We start from the raw sequence: 23,078 nt of genomic DNA, 5'->3' as shown, positions 1-23,078 counted from the left end.
GACGAGCGCTAATCAACGACTGTGCTCAACGCCGGCCCGTGCCCGTATCATATAGTCAGTATTAGAGTCGCATATCGGCATTGATTGGGCTGTTCCAATCCAAGCCAGTCGTCGTCTGTCGATGATTGTGTGCGTGCACTGAGAGCAGTTGCTTTGGGGTGGGCTGGCACGCACTGAGAGACGTGTCGTGTGGCAGCGATTGTGCTGTGTGCACTGAGCGAAAAAAACGATACCAAAATTATGTGTAAGTGGAAATTGATTTCATATAATTACCATCCAATTACTATCAAATATATACTCACCTCATATTCGTTATTTAATAAACATTGTAACTGTTAAAATAATGTGAAAAATGCAGGTATTTATAATTCATACAAAGATATCTATTTTATACCTACGAAATTCCTACCAAAATGAAACTCTTAATCTTAAGTTAATTGCTTGGTTTTTCTCAGTGTACAGTCGAGTATCTGGTTAATTGCCCACCACCAAAAAACTCGTTAGCACCTTGGCTGTGCTCTCTCTCTCTCTCTCTGTCTCTCTCTTTCTCTCTTTTTCTTGCTCACTCTCTTGCTCTTATCCACTCGCTCTCCGTTCGCTCTCTTCTCGCAGCACGCTTTCAAGATGGAGGCGCTCAGCGCATGCCAACTCGCTTGCACCAATGTGAGTGCGAGCGGGCTGACAACAAATGCTGGGCGTTGCCATTTGTCGCTGCTGGGGCCGCAGCTTAAAAAAAAATGCCGTGTGGCGGTGTGTGCGGGGGCGTGGCCTTGTCCCGTTGATTCTGGCGCTCCTGGCTGCAAAATTTCATATAAATTGTTGGAAAAACGAGCTATAATTGCCATCATTATGGAGTGTTGAGCCAGTTGAGCAGCAGACGGGTTTGGGCTTCGTCTCTGGGTTTTTGGTTTGGGTTTGAGTTTGGCGGGGGCCTCGACTTCATAATCAACTTGGACGGCGGCGACGGTGACGGCGACGGCGACGGCACTGTCTCTGGTCTGGTTAGCCCGGCACATCATTAGAGCAGCAATTAAGGAGGCAGTTAGTTGACTTGACTGACATTCGTTTTCAAGCCACAGTTAAATCTACGCTTTAAGACCGAAAAATCAATAATGTCCTTTGTCCTTTGTCTGTCTTTCTCCGCTCATTGATATTCAATTGTTATGGCCACACAAATCGGTGTCTCGTCTCTGGCTGCCTCAATAAATGATATAAATGATTCCTTTCAACGTTCGGTTTTTATAACTTGCTCGGCCAACACCTAATGTCCAAATAATGCATTTTTTATATCAAGTACCCATAGTATTGGTCGACCATATTTATATCATAGACAAATACACAAAATGTAAGCGTTTTATGGCCCATACGCTTTGCTCATCAATTCTATGTTTGTGTTGACATTTATTGCCGTCTTGATGGATTACTAAGTGATCTTTTAGATGACATTGCTCAATGACCAACTAATCGGCTGCTGTAATTTGGCGACTCCGAAGAGAAACATGAAGAGGAGAACACAAATAAAACGCTTTTTTTAACAAGATTTATTCGAATATTCGCGACTTTTGACTATATTTTATGTGATCATTAACTTAATCCCAATTACTTATAGGAATCAGGAGAAAGTATCTTTCATAAGTGTCCATAACTATGACCGAACTATATTTCATAGTTCGAATTTACTTAAAGTATTCGACTTATAAATGCAATTAAAGTCATGTTACTCTGCAATTGAGATTCTCCTCCATCTATAAACTTAGATTCGATCTACAGGCTTTTGCGCAGTTTCCCATTCCGCTACAGACTTTCCCTGCACAACAAGTACTCCTTCTAGTCTTTATAGTCGAAATTCTGTTCTTCATCTAATGTCTGCGCCTTAATTTGAACTATTCACCTATGCCAAAATAAACAACGACGGACTATTCAGCTGGCTGTCTGGAAGAACGCCAACTGAGTCTGGAGTAGCAGTTGCAAACAGTTCACTTATTTATTGTATGGACATGTGTTGGTAAGTATATCATCATGCAATGGCCGGGCAACTGTTGGCTAACAAGAAACGTGCTAAAGTGTATTTTCTTTGGCCACGTACTCAGCCAACACGAATCCGAAATGAACCCCAAAAAAGTAGCTCCAAATTAGTGCGATGACTGCAACGAGGATTGCGACTGATTGCTGTTGTTCTTGCAGCTGCTTGTTGTCTGCGTTGTTATTGTTGTTACCCCTTTCCTATTTTATTTTCATTATACGATATTTATCTACTCATCCACGTGCATTTAACTAACATTTACGGCCAGCAAGGGGAGCAGAAGAAAACTTCGGTTTGCAGAGCTGGCCATCAGCCAGAACATTGTGAGCTGTGTGCACTATGATTGGTGTTGTTTCAAAATAGTTTACGTTATATAACAAACAACACATTCACTCACACAAGAACACAGAGCTGACTGACCGTTGGGTTTTGGGGATCTGTCAGTGTCCTTGTACCTGATTTTATTTTGATTTTGTGGAAATGGTTGCGTAAATACGCAATTAGTGTTGCATTTTCCTAACTGACTCTGCAACTGCTCCTCACTCGACTCCCAGCCAGCTACTTCCAATAGTTAGTGAAATTTCCGGCATATTAGTTTGACTCTAATCAGGCATTATGCCAAAAACTAAATTACTAATAAAAATAAAAGAAAATTGTCGCATATGCTGCTGCAATTTAGCCTTGCGGTCAAGGGCGAAGGCGTGCCAGAGCCAACCCCCCTTGGCCAAGCTCAATGGCAACCCCTCTTCTGTCGTGTTAATTCATCCGATAAGTGCACAATAATGCCATACAAATTTCTAACACCCAGCGAAATGCTGAACAAAAGTTGAGACAGAGCCTATTAGCTGAGCAAACAAATGCCGATTTAAGGGTTGGCCCAGTTGAGGGGTTTTTGTTAGCACAAGGGTTGGCTTTTTAAAGTCTAACGATTTGTTTAGCCAGCACATTTTACAAGATTTGCAAAACAATTTTGAGCGTGCAGTGTCGAGTCATTAATCATGCGGCCAAGTTGATGCCACGCCCACCCACGCACCTCAATTGAAAGCGACATGCAATTGATAATTAAACAAATATTTGTGTACAAATAATTGGCATTAAATTGCGTTATCAATAAATAATTTTTACAACTGAGCGCTGATATAAACACCGATACAGCCCCATATCCAGAAACATTTGCAGTTGCGGATTGCAGATTGCAGATTACGCGTTGCATATTTAAGCATTGGCTAACTATGTTGCATGAGTTGCGGTCACCCAAAGAGACTCTACATGAAAAAAAAAAAAAATATTATGATAATCATATTACTGTTGGTATTTTTTATTTATTTACAGTTTACAATGCAAACGGAGGCGCGACTTTGATTAATGCAGTTACTGCAACATGTTTGCATAGAGGGAAGGGGCATTAATCAAGTTTTACTTAATTCTTTTATGGCTTTTTTTAAGCTATATTATCTTTGAATGACGGTTATAAGATTGTAGAATATTTTAGTTAAATCATATATCATAATTTTCTACGTTTCCTGTATACAATTCATAAATCCTCATTCAATATATAACGAATTCTACGAATACCAATTTTAATTATTCAACCATAAAAAAAAGAACTTTAATTAAGCATCAATCAATCAGTTATTTCCTCATTTTTATCAACGAGCAGCTTTTAAATTTTCATTAAAAATCAGCCAGTATACATTTTATCATTATCATTATGCATTTCATCATTATAGACATTGGGAATTGGCATTAATAAAGTAAATTTCAATTATTGACATAAAATTTTAATTCAATTTCAACATTGAAAAAAAAACTTTTAATGTTTGCGCGCTTCTGCCTCACTTTTTTTTTTATTTACCCCATTCTTGATAAAGTTTATAATTGAGTTGTGTTTTTATCATTAAGTGCGCGAATTGATTTGCTTCTTGTTTTTGGTTTTTGCTGCGACTTCCACACTGAGCAAACTTATTTAAAACTGATAAATGCGTTTTATTGAATTGTATTTATTTATATGTATGTATGAGTGTATGTATGAATATATGTATGTATGTATGTATGTGTCAGAGGCAGGACAGTTGCATATATAGGTGCTACGAAATTATGATGACGATAAGCCACCAAGTGAAATTGGAGTGTGTATTAAATTCTCTTAAATGATAAGCATTTCGACGTTAAGCTTTCGGGCTATAAATGAGGATTTAAAGAGGAAATTGCTATGCTAAGTGGTAAGAGATTGCAATGCGATTACAAATTATTCTAAAGAAGTGGATTTGTGGCGAAATTAAAATATTTGAGTATTTGGCAATATATGAAACTAATAATGAAATAATTGTTGAGCGTTCACAGAAGATGCAATTCGTAGGTAAAATCAACGATTCTGTAGACCATCTCTGGGATCTAACAAGTTAACAATCTAAATGTCAGCATTATCCTTTGCAGTTTTAGCTTGGCTATTTTAAGAATTGCGCCACATAAGCGGCTCTGCTCTGCTCTGTGTGTATCTTGTATCTATGAAAATATGTAGACTGTGTATCCGTATCTGTATCTGCATATTGATATCTATTCAGTTTGAGAGCTGCGGTCGCGTCTTGCTGCGCTGCACAAATAAAGTTGGCTCATTAGGCGCAGCGTAAACAAATTCGCTGTCATTGAAAACCATCCCAGCCCAGCAGGCAACCAACGAACCAATGAACCAGCCAGTCAACCACACCACAACCACTCAACCACTTGGATAGTGGAACAAAATGTGTAGCAATGCACGGCAGTTGTTTGCTCAGATACATTTTGCTGCCGTTGTCATTGGTCTTGTTGCTGTTGTTGTTGCCACAAAGTTTTTTAACCTTTCCACGGCAACACACGGGACACACTTCCTTATAGCGCCACAGTCTGAGTTCGAGAGCTCGTCGTATTCGAGTCGGAAAGGTACATAAACGTGTTGTGTTGTGATGTGTTGTGTTGTGCTGTGAGATAAGGTTACCTTTTGGCTGCCTGAAAATCGCATTTTGATTTGTATTCCGTATTTGATCAGAGAGTTACGAGTTACGAGTTACTCAGTCACATTTTTCCATACATATTTGTACTGCATATTGTAATTATTTGCTTTGTAAATTCAATTGCCAGATAATGATGACGACGCTGCTGCTGCTGTTGCTGTTGCTGTTGCTCTCGCTCTTGCTGGTCTCGGTTATCATCGTATCCTGGTTAGACCCTGTGCCTGAGCTCACAAATCAATATTTTATTTTCGGTTAGGCTTTGTTTGCCTTGCGTTTCATTTTATTTATATATATTTATATATATGTATATACTTCTTTTTTTTTGAATGTGTTTATAATTTATTATCGGTTATTTTTTGTGAGCGCACTTATCTTCAGTTCTTAGTCGTCCTCTCACTCGTCTTTGACTTCTATTATGATGGATTAATTTTCAATTATTGAAACCCGTTGCCACAGCTACTTATCGAGAGAGAGAACGATGCAGAGAGGGAGAGAGAAGGGGCGCAACAGGCCCCTCGCCTTATCATTTGCTATGCCATCGCTAATAATCAATTTTCAATTAATTCAAACCGCATATCAGGCCAGAGTCGTCGAGACTCGTCGCTCTCAAGACCCCCAAAACAAACACCACCGATTTTTAGTCAGAGCCGATAGCATTGCTAAGTAGTATACAAAAAAAAAAAAGAACAAAATTATAGAAATTTGTTTAAAGCCGTTTAAATTGCACTTTAAGCGTCGTAGTGTCACTCGAGACTCGTAATCTAATCGCTTCCGCGATTTAATTTATATAATCAACTTGTTTTCATAATTAAAAAATATTAAAATTGTTTATTATACATACAGAAACTGTGCGGAGAGGGTCTCTGCCGCGATAACAGCACTCGGAATCTCATCTGCTCGGACGGAATTTCAATTGTGGTCTATGTTTTATGGCCACCCTCCGGTCAACTTGATTGGTTTGTGATCGCTCCGTGGTCGCCATATGCCAGACTTTGGTTGCCTTATCAATCGGTCCTCTACTTTGTAGCACTCTAATTGAAATTTCATTGAAATTGATTGATTTGCTCATAAACGTGAAATACTCTTAGGCGTCGAAAGCATTTCTTAGTCCACACTATTTGTTAATCGTTTTATTTCGGCTGGGCATTAATAAAATGTGGGTTAAAGTAGTATCGCTTGATTTGTCGGCTTTCAAGTGGATCTCCATTGGCAGTCGGGAGCAATGAGGCAACAACGACAGCGGGTTCAAAGTAGAACCCTGAAGAACATTGAAACCCTCAATCCGACAAAGATTCTGATATTCGTTCAAGTATTACGATTGATGGAAGAGATTTAAGCTCGGAAGGGGGCAAGAGATCCCACAGGGCACAATGTTTATAGCCCTCAATCACTATAGCCCTCAATCACTGTAATAAGAAATTTCCCTGATGGCATGTTATGGCTAAAAGGCTATTACTTTTGAAAATCGGTTGACAGCATCCTAGTTTAGAAACATCTAATGAACTGACCTAAATTTCAACTGCTCTCAGCTACAAATTACGTATACGTCACGTAGTCACTAAGTAGTTATGACAATCTCTGCACTTTCCCACGTTCTTAATTAGCCCGACTGTAATAAAAAATGCGAAAAAAAAACAAAACAAAACAAAAATGTCTAAATAAATAGGAGTACAAATAGTTTTTCGAAAACATTTAGCAAAATCAACATCAAGGGGGCGCCTCTATGCGCATTAATCTCCATTAAAAGGGAATTTCAATGAATTTACGTGCGGGGCACAATGTGGGGCGCTGTGGCGCCAGTGGCAACCACTCTGCTTTAAAGTCCGACAATCATTGTCCACACACTCGGCGCGAATAGTGAAGCTACCGCACTTACGCTGTTCGACTGTACGACGTCTGTACTTACATTTGCAATAATTCAAAGGTAAACAAATGCCAAAAATGCTTAGAGAAAATGATTTTATGCTGCGAACTCCGCACCCTCAACAGCCTCCCCCCCTCGCTCCCCCATAAACCCGCTATGCCCATCAAAAGGCAGACGATGGCGACGCCACAGCGCAAACATTTTAGTCGCCCAAAAACGCTAATGGGTAAACATCTGCGGATGCGGTGAAGATCCAAAGCTGAACCTGAAGTTGAAGTTGAACATGAACGCGTTTTGCGCGCGTTTAAAAACGCGTCGCGCTTTAGGAAAACTACTGCACGGAAATGGTCACTTGAGTGTGGGCAAATCCAGCAATTAACTTGCGTTTTCATAGAGTAGATTGGTTTTCCATGATAAGCCCAACGAGCTATGCCGATGCCACGCTGGTTATAATAGTACAAATATTTGATTTATCAATTTGCCACCGCTACCTATCAAGATGTATTAAGCTCTAATCAAAGACGTTGATTTACCAAGGCAACCAAGGCAGTGGGCATGCCTCGTTATAAATAACATGTTACGAATACAAGGCAACCGAAATGTCGTATATAACCCCGTATATAGCATGTATTATTAGCAGCAATTGCATTTATCAACTCACTTTGGAAATCGCTAAAAGTGCCGAAACCATTTCTATTTGATTTAAGTGCGCTGATTGTCCGGAGACCACCGAAAGCAGAACAGGCCTCCTTCCAGAAAATGTATATACATTTATATACATATATATGTGAGAAGTATGACAAATCTGTTTACCTGCCCGACTTGAGTTATATTTCGGTTTCCAATTAGGTGTAGCACTTTAATATCATATTATGTCAGTCATTGATAGCTCAGCAATTTCACGAAAATTGTGTGTCGCTTGTAAAGTGATTCAATTATAATGAAATGATACTTTTTGTTTCCTTATAGACATTGTGTCACCCCTGTTTTGCTCACTGACATTGATTAGCCAGCTACGGCAAAATGATGAATGAGATTGATAACTCAACTTATTACTAAGGGCAGCGCTTTACGTCAAACAGAGTCCGGACGTTGCGCCTCTTCCGGGATTATTCATTTTAAATGTAAAAAAGCGGGAAAGTAATCGTTTGATATAGTGTTGAATGGGTCAATGTTTAATAATAGTAATGGGGCATTTCTACGGTATTATGACTGAAAATAATTTGATATCATTTTCAAGATATGATACACAGCGAAAAACTCGAGTAAAAATATAAACACATAAATATGCTTAAGTTTTTGCATGCTCAGTTTCTCAGTTTTATAAAGATTCCTCGAATTCCTTTAAAAACAACGTATTTCTTACATATTTCACATCTTTGACTGGTAATACACACATATTTTGATAACATATTCTTACTTACTGTTTAATGGAAATTTTCTGAAACAAATACAATTATCTTTAAAGTTTCGTACACATAACATTCATGAATATCAAAATTATACTCAATTGCTAAAACGTATCTGACCAAATCTTTTCAAAAGTAACCAACTAAATTCATTATCTCAAATGTAATCATGGTCCCCCTTCAAAAAATAAAGGTGCCTCACCTTATCCGAATCAGCATGATGAGTCACTCTAAATTCGGTATATCACAATTCGGTCAATGGATTGCGTCAATAAAGTGGTCATTAATGACCATTATCGTCATTGAGTTGTCACCGTTGCGCCTACCATTTGCACAACAAAGCGAATCTTAAATGTATGCCGCCCCGAAGCCCAACTTAAATCAACTTTAAAATGCTTAAGAAAAAGTTCGAAAAGCCATCGGCAGTCGTTTTTGTATTGTATTGACTCAAAACGGTAGCCGCTCAACAGTGGCTAATGGTCATAATTAAACGTGGCTTATTTGCATAACTGAAGTGAACACAGATGGGGCGAGAGAGAGAAGTGGGAAAACTGTACAAACTTTGTTGCCAGGCCCACACAAAAAGTCCAAAGGAGACCGACACAAATCACATTTTTTGTCAGCCATTTTGGTAGTGGGACATTTTAAGCTTCGTTATTAAGCTTTATGCACTTGCCGCCGACATGGTCTTAATTTACAACTAATTGTCATATGACCGACTATCAATGGCCGTAATTTATATGTGAAACCTCAGGGATTTGGTTCGTGGCATGTGTGCAAGTTTTAAGTCCCTGTCTAATTGCTAGGTAACTGTACTTAAATATCTTTATAATTGACGCCACAGTGGGTGTCATAAAAAACAACAAAAAACTAAAAAAAAGAGACGCATCGCAGCGTAATACTGGTAGTATATATAGGTATATATAATACTCAATGACAATGTTTGATCAAGCTTTACGAAGCGTGAAAGCCACCCGCAATAAATGCATTTATGTTATTTGTCAAGTTTATCATGACTAGCTCCAATACAGTGTGCCTAATTAAACCCAATGGTTCGCTTGCTTTATCGACTTGTAACGATCGCTGAATGTTGAACGTTTATGATTTTCAAATACCAGTAGCTGTCATATATATAAATTTACAGATATATATATTATTTTCAGATTGAATGTTTATATACTTGATTTGTAGATTTCGATTGTGCTTTAAAATTTATGAGCTCTGGTTTATGATGGCTGCATTTACTGTGCTCAAAGTGATTGTGATCGCAATGAAGGCACGGTAAACAACATATTCAAAAGCACAAAACGGCAAACACAATCGCAAACACAAACATCCGATAAAGTAGAAGAAGAAGACCCCGACAAACAGAAGCCAAATGAGCTTGTCCCGCAAAAAAAAAGAAAAACTCTCTGCTGCCGGAAACGGAGTCGCCTCCACTTCTCTCCATGATCTCTCGTCGCATCTTTTGGCGGCATCTCTAATCAAAGCCAAGTGCAGACGCTTGAGCTGCAACCGACGGCCGATCAAAAGACAAAAAACCGGCCTAAACGTTTTACGTTTCTTTGGGTCAAACAAACGTCTTCTCTTTTTTTGTCATTTAGAAGGTGCCTTAATCCAAAGTGGCTACTGAGTTGCCTAGTTGCAGGCACTTGTTTCTGCAAGCGCAAACACTTCTTCTGGCATTTTGGTCAACAAACACTTTGCTCGAGCTACCGATCTCTCTCTCTCTCTCTCTCAGTCTCTCTTTTCTCTCACTCTCTCGCTCTTTGTGTGTGATGTCATGAGTTGAGGCATCAAACTTGCACAGCTCGCAGTCGCTGTCAATCTCCTGTGGCAAATAAACTCGAGTGCCTCCCCATATGCAAATACTCAAATATTTGCTCCCCGCTTATTAAGTGAGTAACAGCGGTCAGCGACTGAGCAGCAGCAACAACAACAATAACAACAACGTTCTTTTGAATCTCACTGACTCAGCGACACCTGTCCATTGGCAAATTGTTTGCTTTGGCTGTTTAATCGCTTTAATGGCTAGGCAATTAAAATTTTTCAACCAAAGTAGCTGCAAAAAACGAAAACAAAACAAAATTACAAACAAAATACCTAGCTTACAAGTGTAAAAATGTTGCAAACAAAAATAACTCAGTCCATTGCCCGTCAAAAATCCAAATATCGGCGGCCGTGCAGCGCCCCCTACAGTTCAAAGCGCAACGCGTCGATACAAACCACAACAATCGATAGCAAGTGCCGCTTATAAAATAAAACACCATTTAATTTGTTTAAAGCATTTCATGGAAATGTGCACGACTTTTTCAATACGTCACATTATCGCAGCTAAGTGAACCCATTTTTACATTACAATAAATACAAAAGTATTATAAATTTAAAAAAATCTGCACTGGCACCGTTCCGGCTGGCTGTGTACAGGAGCTAACATTTATAAAATGTTATTTAAACAGTAACTACTCGTGTTAACACACGCTTAACAGCTGGCAATGGCCTCAGTGCGCTTACAAACTAAACAATTTCAGGTGCAACACGGCGATCAATCCGCATACTGGATATCGAATACCAACAACTTCCACAACACACAGTTCACATTTGTTGTTGTTGTTGTTCGGTGCGATGCCAAATTTGCTGCCGTGGCCAATTTAATGCTAACTTTACTCCTTGGACGCCATATGTCCGACCAGATTGCTAGTGATTTTCTCAATTTTCTTCAGATCGGGCATATTTTCCGCCTTATACTGCACACACTGCAATCAAATCGAAATACAAAAATAAGTAAAATTTTATTCATTGCTTGGCAAAATTGAATTTACCTTCACGTTGTCCGTCATTTTGAGCAGTATGTGTCCCTTGGAGTGCACGTATTTCATGGTGTACCGGCAATTCTGTGGATTCGCCATGTACATATTTTCGGCCGCAATTTCAAAGTCCTCCCAGTTTTTAACATAAACCATTTCGAATTGGATGGTGGATTAAATGCAAAAAAACAAAAGAAATACAACTGCGAAAGCGAAGCACGACAACAACAACAACTCAAACGTCAAAAAGACAGCGTGTCATAAGGGAAATCGATATATCGATAGTATTATGCTTCATATGGTCACTCTAAGTGATAATTGCATTTGCCAACACTGCAGTCATTTCTCATTCATCATGAAAATCGGTCGCTCGCATTTTAGTCTTACAAATATTCATTGCTAAAATGTGCTAAAAAAAAGTGTTTAGTTAATAATAGTGCATAAACTTGTGCTCGAGTTATGTGTGTATGCCGTTGTTATGTTAGCTAGGTGCGACACGTAGCGGAAATGTGTGAAAAACGTACACGAAAAAAATGAAATCAAGCCCAAAATACGTCGCTAACGGTGGGGGGAAAGAGGATGATGGCCAAACATAGCCACAGCGAAAAACGTCAAATAAAAAGTGACACGCAAAACAAGCCCAATATGCAATTATATTCAAAATAAACGAGCTAAATAATATATATATATACAAAGAAAAATTCGTAAACACGACGAAAATAACAGCAACAACAACAAGAATAATTTAACAACTGCACCTGTGTTGGTGGTGCCTGTATATGTGTGTGCTTCTGTCGTCGCATCACACACAGTAGCTGGATTGTTGCTTTTGTTGTTTGGGGTTGAAAGCTGCATAACGCGTGACGTACGTGTGACAGTGTGTGTACCCAACCCCCTACACACAAACACATACAGACACGCTCACACCAACAACAACAGACTCCTACCCACACTCGAATGCGTAGTTAGGAGGAAAGAAGAAGAAGCCAACACAGAGACTAGGAAATACAGAGAGAAAAGACAACGACGACAACAACAACAACAAAAATGATGGACAACGATGACACAATGCTCAATAATTGTGGACCACAGTCGGGCGCTGAGACAGTCTATGGCACCGAGGACAACAATATGGTCATGTCGGAGAAGGTATACATTTTGTTGTCAAGTGATTCATGCGGGCTTTTGCTGCTTTTGTTTTTGTTTTTGTTGATAAGGCCATTCCTATCTGAACACAAGTAGCTTTCACTGTTCACTGCAAGATAATATCAATATGCTCTGCAGGAAGTACCATAATCACAGTTACAAATGTCTGCTTTTTATCTGTCTCTGTTCCTCCTCTCCGTCTCCCTCTCTATCTCTCTCGCTCTTGTTCTTATTCAATCGCTTTTTGGGCTTGTTTATTATGCATCAGCTGACCAACATAACGAGTCATTGACATTCACATTCACCAAATGCTAAAAAGGAGTTGAGTCAAACAGAGAAAGAGCAAGAGAAAGAGAGAGAGTGAGGAAGTAGTAGAGAATAGAAATCAATAAAAAGTCCGTTTGCCTAATTTAATGTCGACTCACGCACTTTGCAGCAGTTTATTTTTATGTACCCCCCTTTTCAACCACCCCCCACAATCCAGTTCTTGTTATTTTCTGGCAATCAAAGCAGCTTCATTGATTTTTGCACTTTATCAGCTTCGCTTCGGGCCGACCTCAATGCAAATGCTGCGCTCATGAGCTCATCGAGCGTCTGAATAAAAAAAAGCAAACCCTTTAGTAGATAGCCGCATGCTTCACTTGTTCAAATAGGGCTGGCTACCTGTTAATTGAGTTAAAAGCTGCCTGCCAACTCAAACTCACTTTTACTCATTCAAGCGGCTCCGTCACAGCTGTGACGCATATGCGTGCTTTTCTTGCTGTTTGTAGCTGAGCAATGAAACTGGTTAAACTTCAAACAACTTTCGGAGCTGAATTAGCTTCTATGCTTACTCATTGGCTGGCCTTATAAACCGTACACCCAGCTCAACCTTGGGATTAACATTATTTTAAGGGGTCTCTTGAATGCGGAACACCAGCCACGATTGAACGCACAAAATACAGTTTGAATTTGAATTGAATTTTAATTGATTTTTTATACCCTTAAGCCGGGTATTATAAATTATTGAAAAAATATTTGCGGTTTATTAAATTTATTTATATTTATGACCCCATGAGTTCGTTTATGGTGCAGGGCATTAGTATTTTATATCGAACATCTGGCAATATGTCTGCAAGAGTATTTAGTCTTCGGCACTCCGAAGATAAACATTTATTATTTATATTTAATAGATTGGTTATTTTTATATGTAATCTAAACATTTGTCTTAAGTTTCATTTCATGTTTTATGTTTAACACGCACTTGATTCTTTAAAAACAGGCGGTGCACTTTATGGGTTTCGATTTGTTTGTTAGTTTTTAAATGTGTATAATTTTAATTTTATTATAAACTTTAGTTTTTTACGTGCCCTTTTCTCTTCTCTTTTTTTCTCTCTCTTTCAGAATGAAGAGGTTGTCAGCATTGTGAGTTCAAAATTTGTTGTTTGTTTTATAATTGTTCTCTCACTAATTTGTTGTTTTTTTTTTTTTTACCTATATGCACGATATTTACATTTGCTTATATGTTTGGTTTTTCTAAGTACTTTCTTGTTTTGTTGCGATGTGCACTTTGAGTCTTTCATTAATTACTTGTCTGTTTTTTTCCTCTGTTACTAACCAAAATGGCATGGGAAGTGTTTAACTTTGACCTCTCAGCTTTCCCACCGTCTGTCTGGCTCTTATTTAACCATCTTTTCGGTCGTCTCGCGGCTGAACACGCTTGACTTGTGTTTTCATTGGACTTTCATTTAACGATTCTTCATTCATAAAACAAAGCAGCCGCAAAAACCGCAATTATGATACGGGTTTAATTAAGCCCTTAATGTGCTCTAACACCTTACTCTCTCTTTATATCGCACTTGCACTTGCCTGTCGTTGTTGTTGTTGCGTTGTATTTGAAATTGATGCACCCACTTCTCCTCACACTACAGGTGCAGCAGCTGGCTGGCAGCATTTATCAGGAGTTCGAGCGAATGATCAATCGCTATGACGAGGATGTGGTTAAGAACCTGATGCCACTGCTCGTGAACGTGCTGGAGTGCCTGGATGCCTCCTATCGCATCAATCAGGAGCAGGACGTGGAGGTGGAGCTGCTACGCGAGGACAATGAACAGTTGGTAACACAATATGAGCGAGAGAAGAGCGCACGCAAACAGTCTGAGCAAAAGGTAAGACACAAAAGTTCGTTGGAAAAAACCCGAATGAAATCAGAATAAATTAAACCTTTCTCGCGACAGCTGCTGGAGGCGGAGGACCTAGCCGAGCAGGAGAACAAAGAGCTCGCCAGCCGACTGGAGGCCCTGGAGAGTATTGTGCGCATGCTGGAACTAAAACACAAGAACAGCGTTGAGCATGCCAGTCGCCTGGAGGAGCGTGAGGCGGACCTCAAAAAGGTAGGCAGTCAATTACAAACAAATTGTTGACCTTTGACGTGACTTACTGTAAATTTACAGGAGTATGCCAGGCTGCATGAACGCTACACGGAACTGTTCAAGAACCATGTGGACTACATGGAACGCACCAAAATGCTGATGGGTTCGACTCACTCCCAAATGAGCAATGCCTCCGATCGCATGGATGTGAGTCGGGCTCGACTCAATCCAGTCGCGCGTAGCTCTGGCCCCGTCTCCTACGGTTTTGCCTCTCTGGAGAACTCTGTAATGTTGGATACGGAGACGATTTGCAGTGCGGGCAGTCAGTCGGATGACTCGGGACCGCCATCGCTGCAGAATGAACTGGACAATTTGGCTAGCAGCGTCGAACGTGCCGGTGCAGCAGATGCGCTTGCCGGCTCGCCACAGAGTCCAGACATGAGTCCCGTTGTGCCAAATGTGCCCGCAAATGGTAAGTGATGGGAGGCTCTTACCAACTGGCTGCTCCTCTTTTAGCTAACCTACTGCAACTCGTACTAATTTTCCAAATTTTCTACTTTCTTTTGTGTTTGTGTTAACTTAACTAAACAAAAAACCGTAACGAAACCAACCCAAAAAATTCAATACAAATATAAAAATAAAACCAATCCCAGTTGGTCGTTCGACTACCAAAAAGGAGCACCGCTCGGACAATAATCTCTACCAAGAATTGTCCTTCCCGGATAACGAAGAGAGCGAAGAGAATGAGATTGTTACAGGTAAGGGTTGGATGCCTTCTCGGCGTACTCCAAATGAATTATCGCACGTTTTGGCTTAAAGGTCTCTTAAAACTAAACTCAAATCCAATTTTTACAACTCTCTTTTATATATTTTTTTAAATGTTCTTTTCATGCACAACAATCCTCAACAACAACAAATGCACATATACCAAAAACCTATTCTCTGCGAAATCGGGACTCATTGGTTACCACTCTTGTCTCACGCTCTCTCTCTCTCTCCCCTTTCCTGTAATAGGCAGCTGGGTACATCCCGGAGAGTACGCATCCTCAGGTAGGTACCACACACAAGACCATGTCCAAGAACAACAACCACAACCACAACAAACTCCACCAACAAGACCATATAATTCCTACATATATGGATTCATCTATATAACCTGTAAATACATCAAATATCATACGATAATCGACTGAACAAAAAAAAAAAATCTAAGTAAATTAAAATATAAATCATCGGATCCACAAGCGATGTTGGTTTTGTGAAATGTGTTGGAATTAATGTGCTCGAGATAATGTTGTCATCATAATGCAAAGCCTAATAAAATATCATATTTATTGACATCTAATGAAATTTCAAATTTCTCTTTTTTATGCCAATATAATTTTATTTATTCCAAACTACCTTTTTCCCCACAATTAAAAAAAAATTCAAAAAAAAAAAAATTGAAAACTTTTTGTTCAAATAAACCACAACACAAAACACCAACACCTACAACAAATAAAAGCTAACGACAACTATTTTGGTAAGTTTTCCAGTGCGACACGATATATAAATATATATATATGCATTCATAGCTATAGTTCCTAACTATTCGTAGTCTTCTCCTATGTAAGTAGTGTCTTCAATTAACTTTCTTCGTCTGCATTGGTCTTCAAACTTCAGTTTAATTCTCTGTTGGTGTCAGTGGGTGATCTAGCCATATTTTGAATTATTCACAGTTTCGGTTTTGAGTTATCATTATTTTTATTAGTGATTACTTTATATTGGTTCAGGTTTTGACTTTAATTTGAAACTACATCAATTCCACTGAAATTCATTTTTCATTTTCCGTTTAATTTCCAATTTCACGCATGTCAACTATAAAATTGTACTCACGTTTCCCATTCAATAACATTTTTAAACGTTATAAACTCAGTTTGCACTTAATTTGTTTAATTTTCTTACATTCCACGTAACATTTTCCTGCATTCCACACCCAATCTTTATATATATCTAAATTTTCATTTTTATTTCTTTACTAATTGCTTTTTCAATGCTTTTACAGGCATGGGCAAGGAGGTGGAGAATCTCATCATGGAGAACAATGAGCTGCTGGCGACCAAGTAAGTGTGACTAATTTGATGAGTGCACAACGACATACTTATGTCAATCAATCATTTGCCACAGAAATGCACTCAACATTGTCAAGGACGATTTGATTGTCAAAGTGGATGAGCTGACGGGTGAGATAGAAATTGTGCGCGAAGAGCTGAATGCCATGCAACAGTCGCGTACGAAGCTCAGGCAGCGCATCAGCGAGCTGGAGGATGACCTCAAGAAGACCAAGGAACAGGTGAAACAACAAAGTAAGTGGCCCAAGTTGCTCACCGCTCGCAGATACACAAGCTAATCGAAATACTTATTTACCCTCGCCCCGACAGACACCGAGCAGGAGGAGAATGATGTGCCGCTGGCTCAGCGCAAACGCTTTACTCGTGTGGAAATGGCCATGGTGCTGATGGAGCGTAATCAGTACAAGGAGCGGCTGATGGAGCTGCAGGAGGCGGTGCGCCTTACAGAAATATTGCGCGCATCGCGCACTGTTGATAATTTGGACAAGAAGTCGAAGCAGAGTATTTGGAAATACTTTAGTAATCTTTTTACGTGAGTCTTCCACTTGAAAGTGTCCACCAATAGCCTTTTATTAATCTTGCTGTTTGCTATAAAAAATTTGCAGCCCCTCCAATCGTCCGACGGAACGCGTCGCTGACGGCCTTGGAGGGGGGCCTATGTTTCGTCACACAGGCGGAGGAAGCCCTGCCCACAGCCATGGATCACCTAGCCGTGGAGGAGGCGACAATCGCCTTGCCCTAACCGGTGGGCAGCCAATGCCGCATCCGGCTAGCGCCGGTCTTGCCAATGCTTTAATCATGGCCAAGGATTATGCGGAGGAGGGCACTTCGGAGCGTATCAGCGCCAGGCGGCGCGAACAATATCGACAACTGCGCGCCCATGTGCAAAAGGAGGACGGACGCCTGCATGCGTACGGCTGGAGCTTGCCCATTAACAAAACCAATCTAGATGCCAATCCGAGTCGTCATTCGGGCGGTGTGCCCGTGCCTGTTTATTGCAATCCGCTGGCGGAGGCATCGCCGCACATGAAAGTGTTTTGCGCGGCCGGTGTCAATCTGCAGGGTGGCTTCACCAAGGATGGCCAATCGCTGATACCCGCCAACTCGCCCTATGCGCCGCACTCCACCCTCAAAATAGCGGAGATCACAAGTCCAACAGCGGAGCAGAGTGCCGAGGCGCTGGATCGCCAAATGGCCCGTGCCTGCCTCGAAACGCTGGAGCCCGAGACGCAGCTCAGTTCGTTTGTATGGATCTGCACAAGCACACATGCCGCCAGCACTGTCAGTGTTGTGGATGCGAATCAGTCGGCCACAGTGCTGGATGCTTTTCCGATATGCGCATCGCATCTGCTGTGCATTGCATCCGTGCAGGGCGCCATGGAGAGTGACTATGCCCTGCTCGAGCAATCTGAGGTGGTCAAGGCGGGTGAGATGCTGCAGCGGCCAGGCGAGGGCACCGAGCTGCTCGGCAAGGTGGAGTTTGTGCGTGTCCGACCCAAAGCGGATCAGAACAGCAACAGTAAACAGAACTCAAAAGAGGACGCTGAGGAGGAGGTCGTAGCGGTTACTGTTGTTGTTGGCGTGGCCGAGGCCAAAGAGGCGACAGAGAAATCCAATGAGCAGCTGCCCGCTGTGGATGCCAGCGAACCGCTGGGCAATGTAGAGGCCATTAAAATACGTCAGGCGTTGCCGGGAGCACCGCGGCGACTGATCAGCAACTCCGAAAATAGCAGCAATCATGTCAACAACAATAACACCAACGGAGGCAGCAATGTGCCATTGGGCATTAATTCACTGAATCCCATACTGGGCACCAAGGAGCGCGAGGATCCGGTCATGAGTTCGGTGGGTCCCACTATGTGGTTGGGCGCCCAAGATGGTTGGCTGTACGTGCACAGCAGTGTGGGACGGTGGCATGAGTGTCTGCACCGGGTGCTCCTGCCCGATGCTGTGCTGGCGATTGTGCATGTGGAGGCGCGTGTTGTTGTTGCGCTGGCCAATGCTCAGTTAGCCGTGTTCCGCCGCCAAACAGACGGCCAATGGGATCTGAATAGTTATCACCTGGTTACGCTCGGTGATCGCAATCATTCGATACGTTGCCTCTGTGTGGCCGGCGAGCGCATTTGGGCTGCGCATCGCAACAAAATCTTTATTGTTGATCCCATATCGCTAAACATTGTACACTCGCTAGACGCGCATCCGCGCAAAGAGAGCCAGGTGCGCCAAATGGCAGCCACTGGCGCCGGCGTCTGGGTATCCATACGGTGAGCAGCACTTTCAATATACCCCAAAAACCGAATCGTATTAATTGTATTAACTCTCCATTTAGTTTGGATTCCACACTGCGGCTGTACAATACGCATACGTTTGAGCACAAGCAGGATGTGGACATTGAGCCGTATGTGTCCAAAATGCTAGGCACCGGCAAGCTGGGCTTCAGCTTTGTGCGCATCACAGCGCTGATGGTGTCCTGCAATCGCCTCTGGATTGGCACCAGCAACGGTGTCATCATCTCTGTGCCGCTGGCCGAGACTCAGCAAAAGTCATGTGAGCAGCAGTTAATGCATAACTTGACATTTATTAAAACTGTCGTTTTTCTTTTCCTGCTCAGCTGATCCCCATGGCCAAATGCCATTGTGCTGCATGGCCAATGCTCAACTGTCCTTCCATGGCCATCGCGATGCAGTCAAGTTCTTTGTATCGGTGCCCATGCTGCAGCAGCCGAATGGCACACTCACCTTCAGCAATAAGCGCCCCGATATGTTGGTCATGTGCGGCGGAGAGGGTTATATTGATTTTCGCATAAGTAAGTGGAGCCAGCGGCCGTCCAAGCTCTAGTTTAAACAGTTGACAGCCCAAAATCAGCGAGCGAGCGCTCTCACATTATATATGCAATTATACAATATTCCATATTCCTCTGCAGGACATGATAAATTCGATGCTAGTGATAATGCAGCGCATTTGATAGTTTGGAAAGTCGATACGTAAGCTTTGCTCTTTTCATTTTTTGATATTCGGTTTTTTAATCTTATCTTTTTTACTTTGCGCTGTTTATATTTATATTTTGATTTACATCTATTTCTTGCTTAGTTTTGTATTGTTGCGTATGCTATGCGTATTTGTGGTTTTAATCGCATTTTCTTTTTGTTTAACTTGACGGCCGTGTAGTACCTTCAATTTGTAGTGCTCCGCTCAGCGTCGCGACGCCGCCACGCTCAATAAATGGGAATGCAGCATTTGTCCGAGCCGTGCGATCTGATTCTCAAGACCCCTAAGGTTTATGCAAATTTATGTTCAATGTTATTGTTTTCTTTCTGTTTTGCAAAGATATCACGTATCCCTCTATATGTTTTTTATGCACACTTGTCACAGTTCCACCAAATTCACAAGTGGAGTTATTGTATTTTGTTTCAATTATGCCCTTGTTATTCGTCTCTCGGAATTTTGTAAAGGTACCAATTGTATATAGAATACCTCTGATGGTGTATATTTACATTTAAAAATCAATTTCCTTTAACTTAATTTTCACAAATCAAAAACAAATATTTTGAAAAGTCTTTTTTTAATGGTAGTTCTTGATTTATCGTTAAATTTAATTGTATTATGTAGTTTGTTTATATATAATTTGTATTATTATTTATGCTTAATATTATTTATAAAGATTGCTGGCTATTCCACAAACTACCAAACAAATCGCGCACTCTCACTAAAAAAACAAACAATCAATTACTAATCCAAACTAAAACGTTTCACAGCTTAAGTCATAAGGAAACTAAACAATATCTATCTAGATGTGCAGCAGAGAATAAATATATACGAATTGTGTTCTTCTAAGCGCTGGTTAAAACAATAATAATAATAATAACAACTTATGCCTTCATGTATTATAAACAACAATTTCAATGCCTTTGTAGTTGTGTCGCTGCAGCACTAACTATGTGTATATAATATGCGTAACTATACCTGAAGTTTGAACTTACTAATCATATTTTATGCCCATTTTACAGGTGACAATGACATGGAGAACAGTATACAACTGGAACCAAATCAAACAATCGAAAATCGAGGCGATAAAAGTTATTTGATTGTGTGGCATGTTAGTCAACGTTAAAACTAATTTGTTGTTTTAAGTGAAATATTTATAAAAAAAAACAAGTTATACATATATAGTATACACACACATATATATATATATATATATATATATATATATGGAAATCCGACCTAAGCAGTTACAATTTTCGCAGGCTAGAGAAAAGAATACCTTAATTTAGTTATTTAATATCCAACTTATGTAACAAAAACACACAAAAAAAAAAGGAAGAGAAGAAAAACACTGGGTTCTAACAAATTTTAGTTAAACAATCCAATTTGTGCTAATAATTATGCTTCACATATTAGCTTCACATAATCTATACATACTAAGTGCAAAAAGCATAAACGTTATTTGTCAGTGATAGCCCACTAAATATTACAAAACTATACTTATATCTGGAGCATATATATTAAGATTTAAATTTGTACATTTTATGCGCTCAGCAGACAGACAAAGTTATGTTTTTATATTTATATATTTAACAAGGTGTCCAAAAAATCTAACACATACTAAAGAGCGCCCTGTTTGAAGCAATTTGTGCGTGATTTTTGTCCAAATATTTAGTTGAATTTTATTTCTTTTAAGTTTAAGTTAACAAAACGAAACAACACGAGAAAAAATAAGCAATTTCTTATTAGTTATTTGTTAAATAATTTTAATTTTAGTCGAACAGATTTTGCCTAGTTGTTATTAATTTGTTTAATAATAATAATACGTAATAAACAAAATACGTGACCAACATCATCTGTCTTGTTTCATATGTATAATTTAGATTCCATTTTAATAGGCGCCCAGTGATACATATATCATTTTTGTGTGAAACACCTTGGATATTGAGATATTTATGGCAAACATCTTTTTAGAAAACACTTAAATGCAAAATATGGCAAACTAACGCATTAGCTTTGGCTTGATTCGAGCAACTAATTACCGATGACTATGCAAAATAATAGTAATAAATACACATAAGGATATGTACTGTAAATAAAGCCACATTTATATTATAGTAAATTATGTGAAATAAATTATGGATTTCAATTTAATATCTTGTCTAACGAATATTTAAATGGATGTAAGGCAAACACTCGAAGTAGAAATATAACCCTTTTTAATAAGTCAATTTGACATTTGTTTAAAACCTTTGTTTATTTGATTTAACTTAAGTGTCTATATCATTACAATTATGTTTAATTAGAAATTCCACTGAACATCTTCACGGCATTCATTTACATCTCGGTCATCCAGCTGACCCATGCTTTCATCGTCTATTATGGAATTATTGTCGAGTTCGGAGCGACATTTCTTGATGTGATCCGAGATAGTCGAGTGTCGGCATTGCTTGAAAAATGCATGGGTCATTAGCTTCTTGGCACTCCAGCGATTCTCGGCATTGCGATTCAAACAGATTTCGACAAACTGATGGAAATCGTCGGAAAGAATGCGTTGACTAAAAATCTCATAGGTTCTCCTCGTCATCGAATTTTCAAACGGCATTTTACCCTGATCATCGAGGAGCATTGTGTACGTCGATCTATCGAGCAGAGAGGGCACATTTCCGCGAATCTTCTCCGTGTACATGAGTGTGGGCTGCGTCTCGAAATAGGGTTGAATGCCATTAGCCATTTCGCAGGCAGTTATGCCCACCGAGTAGATATCACACTTTTCCGTATACCCATTGATGTTCTGATCGAGCACTTCAGGGGCAGCCCAATTTAGGTTTTTCTCCTGAGAAACGCCATGTAATACTGGTATCTTTACGCCATGTTTGATAAAGCTGCGGCTCTCATGGAAATTCGTTAATACTGCCTTCTGGTTATCCAACAGGATGTGACCAGCCTTCACCGCTCCATGAACAAAGTCATTCATGTGAATGTACATCAAAGCGGACAAAACATCTTTGAAAAGTAATGCGATCAACGCCTCGGGGAATCCATTTGTGAAAATACTTTCCAGCAGTATTTGGCACGCTCCAAAGCACATGTACGGATAGAGGACAAACATATCACATTCGGCTGTAAAACAATGAAGGATTTTATTGATATTTGGGTGCTTGAATTGACGACAACATTGAATCTCTGCGAAGAGTTTCTTCAATTCGGCATCATTTCCATGTTCCAGCGGGAACTTTTTGATAACAATCGAGTGATTGTTGCCAACACAATTCGCCTTGTAGACCGAGCTGAATCTGCCATGTTTTAAGACCTTTGTAAATTGATAATCGGCTAAACTGTTGCTACACATTCTTATAAATGCTAATTTTTTTTATTTTAATTTTTTTTTG

The 23,078-nt window shown here is 40.0% G+C and overlaps 3 protein-coding genes across 14 annotated transcripts; 1 reads left to right on the top strand and 2 right to left on the bottom strand.

The window, feature by feature from the left end:
• Positions 1-10,555: 10,555 nt before the first annotated feature.
• LOC6556413 (signal recognition particle 9 kDa protein) lies at positions 10,556-11,355 on the bottom strand. The gene is made up of 2 exons (XM_001984480.3): positions 11,109-11,355; positions 10,556-11,042 (listed from the first exon to the last, which is right to left on the bottom strand). The coding sequence occupies exons 1-2, from the start codon at positions 11,247-11,249 to the stop codon at positions 10,950-10,952; spliced, it is 234 nt and encodes a 77-aa protein (XP_001984516.1). The 5' UTR covers positions 11,250-11,355; the 3' UTR covers positions 10,556-10,949.
• An 80-nt stretch (positions 11,356-11,435) lies between these two features.
• On the top strand, positions 11,436-20,871 carry LOC6556445 (JNK-interacting protein 3). Of its 12 annotated transcripts, XR_004365011.2 has the most exons (17): positions 11,798-12,242; positions 13,623-13,643; positions 14,150-14,386; positions 14,456-14,611; positions 14,672-15,062; positions 15,244-15,348; positions 15,605-15,640; positions 16,095-16,112; positions 16,635-16,692; positions 16,757-16,935; positions 17,011-17,233; positions 17,307-18,965; positions 19,031-19,248; positions 19,313-19,507; positions 19,625-19,685; positions 19,870-19,977; positions 20,709-20,771. XR_004365011.2 is itself a non-coding variant. In XM_032735075.2 (16 exons), the coding sequence occupies exons 1-16, from the start codon at positions 12,141-12,143 to the stop codon at positions 20,710-20,712; spliced, it is 3,663 nt and encodes a 1,220-aa protein (XP_032590966.1). In that variant the 5' UTR covers positions 11,798-12,140; the 3' UTR covers positions 20,713-20,773. The 12 variants fall into 12 exon arrangements, 9 of the variants coding, with proteins under 9 accessions (XP_001984517.1, XP_032590966.1, XP_032590973.1 ...); XR_004365012.2 differs by lacking the exon at positions 13,623-13,643; XM_032735075.2 differs by lacking the exon at positions 19,870-19,977 and having other exon boundaries at positions 20,709-20,773.
• Positions 20,872-21,924: 1,053 nt separating this feature from the next.
• On the bottom strand, positions 21,925-23,078 carry LOC6556450 (putative serine/threonine-protein kinase STE20-like). The gene has a single exon (XM_001984482.2). It carries the CDS (start codon positions 23,036-23,038, stop codon positions 21,989-21,991), a length of 1,050 nt encoding a protein of 349 aa, XP_001984518.1. The 5' UTR covers positions 23,039-23,078; the 3' UTR covers positions 21,925-21,988.

Source organism: Drosophila grimshawi, unplaced genomic scaffold (assembly GCF_018153295.1).
Source record: "Drosophila grimshawi isolate 15287-2541.00 unplaced genomic scaffold, ASM1815329v1 contig_44, whole genome shotgun sequence".
Lineage (NCBI taxonomy): Eukaryota > Metazoa > Arthropoda > Insecta > Diptera > Drosophilidae > Drosophila > Drosophila grimshawi.
Note: the sequence above shows the minus strand (reverse complement) of the source record. Positions and strands in the feature narration are given on the sequence as shown.